This window comes from Theobroma cacao, chromosome 6 (assembly GCF_000208745.1).
Source record: "Theobroma cacao cultivar B97-61/B2 chromosome 6, Criollo_cocoa_genome_V2, whole genome shotgun sequence".
NCBI lineage: Eukaryota > Viridiplantae > Streptophyta > Magnoliopsida > Malvales > Malvaceae > Theobroma > Theobroma cacao.
This window is the reverse complement of record NC_030855.1, coordinates 24,867,549-24,878,374: the sequence shown is the minus strand read 5'-3', so window position 1 is coordinate 24,878,374 and position 10,826 is coordinate 24,867,549. Positions and strand designations below refer to the sequence as shown.

The 10,826-nt window shown below is 37.2% G+C and overlaps 1 protein-coding gene, 1 long non-coding RNA gene and 1 pseudogene across 4 annotated transcripts in view; all 3 read left to right on the top strand.

The window, feature by feature from the left end:
* On the top strand, positions 591-3,023 carry LOC108662472. Its single transcript, XR_001928331.1, has 2 exons — positions 591-1,125; positions 2,367-3,023. It is a non-coding gene; the product is annotated as an uncharacterized LOC108662472 (long non-coding RNA).
* Positions 4,539-10,826, top strand: part of LOC18597054 (putative receptor-like protein kinase At4g00960) — a 13,234-nt gene continuing 6,946 nt past the window's right edge. The window contains exons 1-7 of one of the 3 annotated variants that reach the window (XM_018122892.1): positions 4,539-5,430; positions 6,673-6,798; positions 7,027-7,148; positions 7,263-7,473; positions 7,656-7,893; positions 8,065-8,215; positions 8,354-8,414. In XM_018122892.1, the coding sequence (XP_017978381.1) occupies positions 4,626-5,430; positions 6,673-6,798; positions 7,027-7,148; positions 7,263-7,473; positions 7,656-7,893; positions 8,065-8,215; positions 8,354-8,414 (1,714 nt within the window). In that variant the 5' untranslated portion in view covers positions 4,539-4,625. Of the gene's footprint in view, positions 5,431-6,672; positions 6,799-7,026; positions 7,149-7,262; positions 7,474-7,655; positions 7,894-8,064; positions 8,216-8,353; positions 8,945-10,826 lie in introns of those variants that run through there. The other 2 variants (XM_018122893.1, XM_007025873.2) reach the window with 2 other exon arrangements.
* Positions 10,711-10,826, top strand: part of LOC18597053 — a 6,175-nt pseudogene continuing 6,059 nt past the window's right edge.

The window sequence follows — 10,826 nt, the reverse complement described above, 5'->3', positions numbered from 1 at the left end:
ATCCGCTCCTGTATTACTCTCATCAAAGTCCTCTTTTTCTCACTGCTGCATATTCCTCTGACATCAATTCTCTCCAACAATTAAAGTTTAGCTTCTTTTGGTGGCAAGATATATAGCTTGAGAAAAGAGAGCTTAAATACCCAACTTTCGTTTCAAAGATAAATCTGATTCATGCATTACTTTAATTACCCTAAGCCTTGTTTCAGCACGAGTGGTGAATTTAAAGAGTCAGAATTCAGTAAATTATTAGTTTTGTCCATAGAAGCACGTATCTGTATACAGCTTCGTAGATAAAAGTTTTCGGAGGGGAGAGAGAAACATTGGCAATGGGATTTTCAAGACTGCTTCGTTTTTTTTATTCGGTTCTCCTATTCCTTGCTACTCTCACCCTTGGGGCCTATCCATATTTCCAGTCTCGTTGCGTAGACTCAGCTGGTAACTACACCGCAAACAGCACTTACCAGGCCAACCTCGACAGCATGTTCTCTCAAGTCACCTCTCTAACAGAATTCAATTATGGGTTCTATAATCTGTCTGCTGGTGAAAACGCCAACAAAGTCAATGCGATTGCACTTTGCAGGGGGGATAGAAGCCAAGATGTTTGCAACAGCTGCCTTAATGACACCGTATCTGAGCTCAGGAAGCGTTGTCCCTTTGCAAAGGAGGTGATCGGGTGGTCTGAATTTTGTATGCTGCGCTACACCAACCGAGACATCCTCGGAGAAATGGAAATCTCTCCTGGCTCTTGTCTACTCTACCCAGTGAACGTAAAGAATCCTAATCAGTTCAATCAGGCATTGAGTGATCTGTTGAATAATTTGAGCAGTCGAGCCGCAGCTGCAGGTCCTCTTCGCAAGTATGCGGTAGATATCTAAAGGGTGGGCCCTTTTCAAACAGTATATGCTATGGTACAGTGCACTCCTGATTTGTCCGAGGAAGAATGTGGCGAGTGTCTAACTGTGGCTGAGGATGAGATTGGAAGTTGCTGCTTGGGGACGATGGGATGCAGGGTTCTTAGACCAAGCTGTTTTTTGAGATTTGAGTCTAACCCATTTTTTCAGACTCCAGTTCCTCTACCGTCACCTCCGCCATCCCCAACTTCTTCTCCACCACCCTCTACAGGAGGTAAACTATCCAGTCTTGCTGTTTAAATATACTCCAAATCTTCCACTGTCATTTTTTTTTTCGTTCACTTTTCGATATAATTAAATCTCCTTGATAGATGATCTCTTTCTGTAATCATTTTCTTATTTCAAATTGCATACTACCCATCAACAGGAAAACCACAAACTTTTCTATGTTCCAAGAAAAAAAAAAGAAACTTGGTCCTTATTTCCCTTCTTAATATTAACAGAAATCATTCATGATTAGAAAAAACCAATGGTAGTAGAAATTCAATCAAATGCAACTGTTCAAGTAAAAATCTTCGCTAACTATCAATATACTTAGCATAAAGTAAACAGAACAAACAGAGCAAGCAGGGCAAAGCACTTAAAATTAAAAATATTATACTTGGATAGACACCAATTAGTAGTGGTTTAATATGTGACAACCAGATTTGAAGGATTTTTTTTAAATTTCCTTTTTTTGTTAGGTTTTTCTGTTAGTTTGTGGAGATTATTTTTTAAAAAAATTGTTTCGTTGCATCTAGAGGTTAGAATGTCATGTCAAGTTTCTTGTCTGGTTGACTGAAAACTCTCACGACATTAGAATACGGTTTGGGTAAGAAACCTGTACGATCACTGCGTAATTGCCACACACAAAGATGAGGTGGCTGTTCAAACACAACTAAAGGAAGAGTCACTAATGCCCAGGAGCAAAAGCGGGCAACAAAACCAGCCTGTAATATAAAAAACAGAGGCCAAAAAGCCAAATCAGAAGGCATTTGCCATCTGCTAGAACTATCAAAAAAACAAAATCCTAGAATTCCTCTAGAAGATCAGACTACCAAATCAAAACAGAAGAACAGAGCTTCCGAGCACGACACATTGTTGTAACCGTGATACCTTAACCCCAACCATCAGCACGACTTGTTCTGTTGCCATTCTTTAGAGTAGCATGAAGATTGTCGACTTCGAATTATTCATCGTGATCTCAAAGCTAGTAACATATTATTAGATGCAGAGATGAATTTTAAAATTTCAGATTTTGATATGATAAAATTGTGTGCATTTAATCAAACTCAAAGTGCTACCAGTAGAATTGTGGGAATAATGTAAGTACTAGAATTATCACGTTTGTTAAAGTGCCCTTCATCATGAGAATGACAGAATCTGCAATTTGCTTACACATGATCATTAGATAAGTCTAACGATTCAAAGATTTGATATCATGTGTACACTAATTTTTCTGATATCGACTTGCAGTGGATACATGACACCCGAATATACAATGCATGGTCAATTTTTTGTCAAATCATATGTTTTTAGTTTTGGTGTACTACTTTTGGAGATTTGATGTGGTAAAAAAAATGGTGCTTTTCGTGTCGGGGAGAACGTAGAAGATCTTCTAAGCTAAGTATTAATATCCTTTGTCCTTTTATGTGAGATTGTAACTCAGTGAAATTTATTCAAAGCATTAAATCCTGTAGGCGTGGAGAAATTGGAAGGATGGGACAGCATTGAAACTTGTGGATCCCATTTTGAGGGAAGCCTCAAGCACGGAAATGATGAGATGCATCCACATTGGTCTGCTTTGTGTCCAAGAAAATGCAGCCCAGAGACCAAACATGGCTTCAGTTGTTCTGATGCTTACTAGCTACTCTGTCGCTCTCCCACTACCCGCAGAACCTGCATTTTTCATGCATAGCAACACTCAGTCAGATATGTTGTGGCTAAATTCAGGGGCAACAGAATCCACTCAATCCAGAAATGAAGCTGCCGCAGTCTCAGAAAATGAGGTTTCAATAACTGAGCTGCATCCAAGATAGCAAGCAGGTCACATTTGTAAGCATTTGTGTGTCAAAATTCAGTGTTTGTTACAATTTCCTCTCTCCGCAGTTTGAGATGATTACCCTTGGACCACCCTTTTCATGTGTTAAATATGTTGATTATTGAGAAAAAATAGGAAGAATCTAGAAAAAATCTAAAGAAAATTTTATTGATTACTGAGAAAGAGATGAAGAATATGAAAAAAATTTTAAAAAAAATTAAGAAATGAATAAAGCTCTAATTGTATTATCTTTTCAATCAACTTTTACATTATCAGTACAACAAACTTTTTATTATCAAGTCTTTATGTGAAATCAAAATGCAATAATAACTTTAAATATTTAAAATATTTACAAATATACTATTGCACATGTCAAAATATAATATCTAACAAAACATTCTGTGGTTAATCAAATCTCTTTTCTTTTTTATTTTTTTCGTTAGCAAGTGTTTGGATTGTAAATTAGGTCAACATATTAGGCTGTCTACTGGAACAATTAATATAAAATATCAGGCCACGTTCTCCACCACCAAGACTTTGCCAGCTCTCACGAATAGTCTCACCATACTTTAAGTAGCGCACCTACATACTTGTGCTTATCTAAGGCAACCAAACCAAAAAAAAAAAGTTGAGATCTTCTTTGTTTGACGGGCAATATGATTGATTTTGACACGGCACTATATGCTAGAAGGAAATGAACAGAAACTTCTTTGTTCTTTTCTTATTTATGCAAAAGGAATTCAACTTGACGTTTCATATATAGCTTTTCCTCTTCCGCCACTCCCATCTCAATCAACTACCCTTTTCTTTTTTGCGTTTTCATTCTGAGTCTTCTTTTGATCTTCATAAGGAAGAAATTTATGATCAACCCAAAATTACATTTTCAACATCTTCCAAATCAGTGTCGAGACCTTAGATTAGTATACCAGGCCGCTGCTGCTTGGACCCATTTCAGACAGAGCTAGCCATGCTTAATCAGTCCTTGTGCGTGCAATTACAAATTTAGATTCTTGTACGTTTGCAAAGACAACGATTAAAAAGAAATCGAGTTCATTGAACGTTACCAACCAATTATTATACAAAAAGAATGGTTTATGGGCCAAAAAGTCTACACCCACAGATTTGTTTAAACTTAAACAAACATTAACTTTGTTTTTTGGCTTGACAATCCTACATTCGGGTTAATTATGATTTCCTTCCAATCAGAATCCGCCATCTCTCCTTGATCCACATATAATCTAATCAAATAGGTTATCTAATCTAGATGAATAATGGTCAAACTCGTGCCCAAGGATGCCAACCGGTTCTGCCTATGTCAAGTCCCCGAATCATGTGCGATACCTCCAAATGCAAACCGCGTTCTGGCCCTTTGGGCAGGAAGAAAGACAAGTTGGTAGGTCCATGGCGGCTTGTCATCAACCACTTCCTTCTCTATCAACCCTTTCAATGGATTTAACATGAATTTATGGTACAATTGTTCAAAACTGCACAAATATTATATAATTATACGTAAATCCACGGGAAGATAAACATGAGAAAGTTTTGGCCGAAAAATAAAATAAAATTTTTATTTCTTAATTTTATAAAAAAATATATAAAGTTTAGTTTATTTTGGTGGCAAGACAGCTTGAGAAAAGCATGTATCTGTAAATAAAGCTTCATAGATAAAAATTTTCAGAGGGCAGAGAGACGCAATGGCGATGGGATTTTCAAGAGTCCTTCTCCTTTTTTATTCCGTTCTCCTATTCCTTGCTACTCTCACCCTTGGGGCCGATCCATTCTTCCAGGCTCGTTGCGTAAACACAGCAGGTAACTACACCGCAAACAGCACTTACCAGAACAACCTCGACAATATCTTCTCTCAAGTCACCTCTCTAACAGAATTCAATTATGGGTTCCATAATCTGTCTTCTGGTCAAAACCCCAACAAAGTCAATGCGATTGCACTTTGCAGGGGGGATACTAACCTAGATAATTGCAACAGTTGCCTTAACGAGACCGTGTCTGAGCTCAGGCAGCGATGTCCCCTATACAAGGAGGTGGTTGGATGGTCTGAATTTTGTATGTTGCGCTATGCGAACCGAGATATCCTTGGAGAAATGGAAGTCTCTCCTAGCGCTTGTCTACTCAACACACAGGACGTAACGAATGCTGATCAGTTCAATCAGGCATTGGAAAACCTGTTGAATAATTTGAGCAGTCAAGCCGCAGCCGAGGGTCCTCTCCGCAAGTATGCAGCAGATAACTTAACGGCGGGCGTTTTTCAAACAGTATATACTATGGTACAGTGCACTCCCGATTTGTCCGAGCAAGAATGCGGCGAGTGTCTAACTGTGGTCAAGAACGGGATTGGAAATTGCTGCTTGGGGAAGAGGGGATGCAGGGTTCTTAGACCAAGCTGTTTCTTGAGATTTGAGTCTAGCCCATTTTTTGAGACTCCAGTTCCTCTACCGTCACCTCCGCCATCCCCAACTACTCCTCCACCTCCCGCTACAGGAGGTAAAGTATCTAGTCTTGCTGTTAAAATATACTCCATATCTTTCTCTTTCATTTAATATTAAGAATAGTTTGACATAATTAAATCTCCTTGACACCAAAATCTTTTCCATTCCCTATATATGGATGACCTTTTTATGTATTCATTTTCTCATTTCAAGTTGCATACTACCCATCAACAAGAAAACCACAAAATTTTCTTTGTTCTTAGGAAAAAAAGAAACTTCCAATCCCTCAATAATTTTTTGTTTGGTATTTGGGCCATGATTTGTTTTGTTTTCTGTTCACAATTCGCTTTCCAAGGATAGTGATAAGGCAAAAGGGACTTTATGCCCACCCCACCGCCCACCTGTCCACTCATTATTCAAGGGCCCTGTCTATCCTTCTGCCGAAAACATTGAATTGTCAATATATTATCTGCACCTAACATCCTTGCCTTGCTTGCCTTTCCTTTTCTACCCTATGAAACATTATAGCCAAGGAAAGGAAAATATAAGTTGTAGTATTTTCTTAATAAGGCCAGTACAAGTCAGCTAATTATGCAAGGATATAGTAGAAAAGCATAATACCAAGGTAAAACTTATTATTTAAAAAAAAAAAAACATTTTCAACCCCACCTTAGCCAATCACTTAATCCGTTCCTTTGCTGAATAAATATCCTTTATTATCAGTGTCTTATTTAATATTTTTTTATAATTTTACTTCACATGTTCAATAATTTATTTATTATAAGGTTACTTCACTCTTGCCTTATCACTTCGCTTTTTATAAGAGGAATTCAAAGTTACATGATTCTAGAGTGGGTTTTCAATCGGCCCATTACATCCAAAGTAGATGTATTCATGTTTAAAATATACAAAATTGAAAAAGAGATACGATGGGTTAAGATTTTGTCGTCCTTATTTCCCTTCTTAATACTAATAGAAAGTAATATAATTCAATAGAATGCTACTATTCGAGGAAAAATCTTAGCTAACAATGGCTACATATACAAAACATAGAGTAAATAGAATAAACAGAGCAAAGCACTTAAAAGGAAATAAATTATTCCTAGAGAAACACCAATGACTAGTGGTTCAATATGTGACAACCAGATTTGAAGCATTTTTTGTTTTAATTTCTTTTTCTGTCAGGTTTTTTTATTTTTTTGTTTCCTTGTGGGGATTATCTTTAACGGTTATCTATACAATGTGCAAATATGTACAATTCTAATTCTGACTAGACTCATACTTTTGAATTTTGCAGGAAAGGGCAATAACACAACCCGGACTATCATCATTGTTGTTGCTTCAGTTGTTGGAGTTGTGATACTAATAACCATCTCCATCTGCATCTTTCTGAGAGCCAGAAAGAACTGGGAAAAAGTTGAAAGTAAGTAATATTGCTCCCCTGATAGCTGATGCAACATGATATTTGACTTGATTAAAAACATAATGGTTAAAAGACTTTCACCAGCTGGTGAAGATATGTGTAATGAAATAAGCAAAACGTACCATCAGTTATCAGTGTACAAGTTTAAAATTTGCCAGCCGAATCTACCTGTAATGCATACAAATGCCATGCTTTTAACTGCATGTGTAAACATTTTACTTTTTGCAGCTGTTGATGAGATTATTAGGGTTGAGTCCTTGCAATTTGACTTTGCCACTATCCGGGTTGCGACTGATAACTTTTCGGACGCAAATAAGCTTGGCCAAGGTGGATTTGGAGCTGTTTACAAGGTAAAGAGCCCTGCAATTGCAAAAGAGTATTATAAATTTATCTCAAACAACGAAATTTTAACCTTAATTTGATATCAATCTAAAGTCACTTATGGTACGTTCTACTATTTTCAGGGTTTGCTTCCAGATGGACAAGAGGTTGCTGTGAAAAGACTATCTACAGATTCTGGACAAGGAGAGGTAGAATTTAAGAACGAGGTCCTGCTGGTGGCCAAGCTTCAACACCGAAATTTAGTTAGGCTCCTTGGTTTCTGCTTAGAAGGACGTGAAAGACTTCTAATCTATGAGTTTGTGCCAAACGCAAGCCTTGATCATTTCATTTTTGGTACGGTTTCAGTTTCACTTTTAGATTGATAAATTTCTTATGTTCTTTTAGCTGCATAGCCATCAACAGGAAAATATTTGTAAACTAATAAATATCCAGGCAAAAGCCTAAAATTAATCCTAGTAATTTGTTCTTATTCAATCATACATGATCTGAAACTCATGCGAATATATATAATACAGATCAAGTCAAACGCATACAGTTAGATTGGGAAAGGCGCTACAAAATCATAGGAGGCATTGCTCGTGGGCTCCTTTATCTTCATGAAGATTCTCGATTGAGGATAATCCACCGTGATCTTAAAGCTAGCAATATTTTATTAGATGCAGAGATGATTCCTAAAATTGCAGATTTTGGGATGGCAAGGTTGTTTGTGCGTGATGAAACACAAGGCAATACCAGCAGAATCGTGGGGACGTAGTAAGTATAAAAAAAATTCGATTCAGCTTTGAATTGTTTGTTTTATGCATAAATTCCAATACTATATGTTTCAAAAACAGCATATGAAATGCTGGACAAAGGTTTAGTTTTCATTCTATCATTAAGAAAATCATAGATCAAAAGAATGACATAAGAAATGTTTATATGCAGTGGATATATGGCACCTGAATATGCTATGCACGGGCAATTTTCAGTTAAGTCGGATGTATTTAGTTTTGGTGTGATAATTTTAGAAATTATAAGTGGTCAGAAAAATAATTGCTTTCGTAAAGGGGAGACTGTGGAGGACCTACTAAGCTATGTGAGTATGCCTATCTAAATTCATATTTTGATTTTGTTTTGCTAATTAAAAAGCCGAGCATTAAGCATAACAGAATCATGAAAGTTTCCCAAGATTCTTATTTCACTTTTCTATATGCATATTGATAATTTCTTGCAGGCTTGGAAAAATTGGAGGGAAGGGACAGCATTGAATCTCATTGATCCAACTTTGAGGGATGGTTCGAGAAATGAAATGCTGAGATGTATCCACATTGGATTATTATGTGTTCAAGAAAACGTAGCTAACAGGCCAACCATGGCTACAGTTGTTCTAATGCTTAATAGCTTCTCAATCTCCCTCCCACTACCCTCCCAACCAGCATTTTTTATACACAGCAACATTGATTCTGACATGTCATCTTCGCGGGGTTATAATTCTCGGATGTCAGAATCCGAGCAATCCAAAAGTGAATCAATCCCTCTATCCATGAACGAGGCTTCAATTACTGAACTATATCCTCGATAGTTGCTCCAGAATTGTCTTAAATTCTACAGCTTTTCCAGTTGACGATGTCACTTGCTGAACCAACTTGGACCTGTCTCAAGTGGTAGGATTAGGTGAGAGTTTAAATAGAGATTTTAAGTCTATATAAAGGTTTCAGACTTGTCTTAAATTTTATGGCTTTTCTGTTGAATATGCCGCTCAGTTCACTTTCATTGATAACCCAATATTTTCCTTCCAATTAGAATACGCCTTCTCTTTTTGATCCGCATATAATCTAATTAACTAGGCTGATCTAATCTAGAATAATGGTGAAACTCGTGCCTAAGGATTCCATCCGGTTTTGCCTATGTCAATTCCCTCAAATATAATTATTGTACTGCGATAAGTCAATTAAAAAATGGAGTAATTGAAAAGGAAACGGCGATACGGGCAGAAGGAAAGCCATGTTGGTCGGCCATTGAGGCTTGTCATCAAACGCTTCCATCTCCATAAACCCTTATGGCACAAGACCACCTAAAACCTTCAGTCCCAAATAGCATCTACCACATGTACAGACATCAAGCAACCAATTTCTAAGTTGCAAAAGGCTTTCACATTATAAAATGTTACTGCTGACGAACACGGAGCATGAAAATCGACAACCCTGCAGTCAAAGTCGTGAATCACCCATATACCTATAATGATCAGCATACATTCCAGCTCACTCACTGCAAAGATTGTCATGTTCCACATTGCCAGCGAACCACAAGACTTACCATTCTGATACCGTGAAAGCGGCTGGGGAATATTCACACAATGGGAATGGATGAAATAAATGAGCAGTATATTTTCATTCATCTGTCATATGTGCAGTACAGGGGTTTATATACACGGGTTTAAAGGCTGAAAAATCTACCTGATTATAAATCATCTTTAAAGGGACAGAACGCCCAACTGAAGTTACCGTCCGGCCAGTCTCTCCATCCATTTCTCATCAATTCTCTCCAACTTAATTTCCTGTACGAGTACCATATCCGGTCCTGCATTACTCCCATCAAAGTCCTCATTTTCACACTGCTGCCTATCCCTCTGATATCAATTCTCTCCAACAATTAAAGTTTTAGCTTCTTTTGGTGGCAAGATATATAGCTTGAGAAAAGAGACATTAAATACCCAACTTTCTTTTCAAAGATAAATCTGACTAATACATTACTATAATTACCCCAAGCCTTGTTTCAGCACGAGTGGTGAATTTAAAGAGTCAGAATTCAGTAAATTATTAGTTTTCTCCATAGAAGCACGTAACTGTGTTCAGCTTCATAGATAAAATTTCCGGAGGGACAGAGACGCAATGGCAATGGGATTTTCTAGACTGCTTCTTTTTTTTTATTCGGTTCTCCTATTCCTTGCTATTCTCACCCTTGGGGCCTATCCATATTTCCAGTCTCGTTGCGTAGACTAAGCTGGTAACTACACCGCAACCAGCACTTACCAGGCCAACCTCGACAGCATGTTCTCTCAAGTCACCTCTCTAACAGAATCCAATTATGTTAGGATAGTCTTGAATTGTGTTTTAATTAGGATTGTTTAATTCCAATTAAATTAGTATACCTTATTAAAATAGTTTTTAAATCTAGTTAGATTAGAATAACAATTTCTAATTCTATTAGGATAAGATTCCTAATTAAATTAGGATAAGGTTATTGTATTTGGTACTATAAAGGACCCTATGGGGTTAAAGAATAATAATCACCTAGATTTAGAGAGAATGATTTAGGTATATGTGGGATAAGGGTTATGAGTTTAAGACTGTTCTTGTAATCTCCTGATTTTTCTCTTAGTGAATTTTTCTCTGTTGTTGTGCCCATGGACGTAGGTCATCAAAAGACCGAACCACGTAAATTCTTGTGTTCTTGTGGGTGTGCTTGATTTCTTTCTTTTTTATTCTATTGATTGGGTTAGATCTTGGGCAATTCTTTAGAAACAATTCCGCAATTTCCCAACAAACTGGTATCAGAGCTTCAAGTTCTTGGATCAATCTGAATCTCGCTATGGCAACTTCGTCGACCAAGTATGAGATTGAAAAGTTTAATGGAAGAAACGATTTCAGCCTGTGGCGTGTTAAGATGCGCGCATTGCTAGTGCAACAAGGACTGTTGAAGGCACT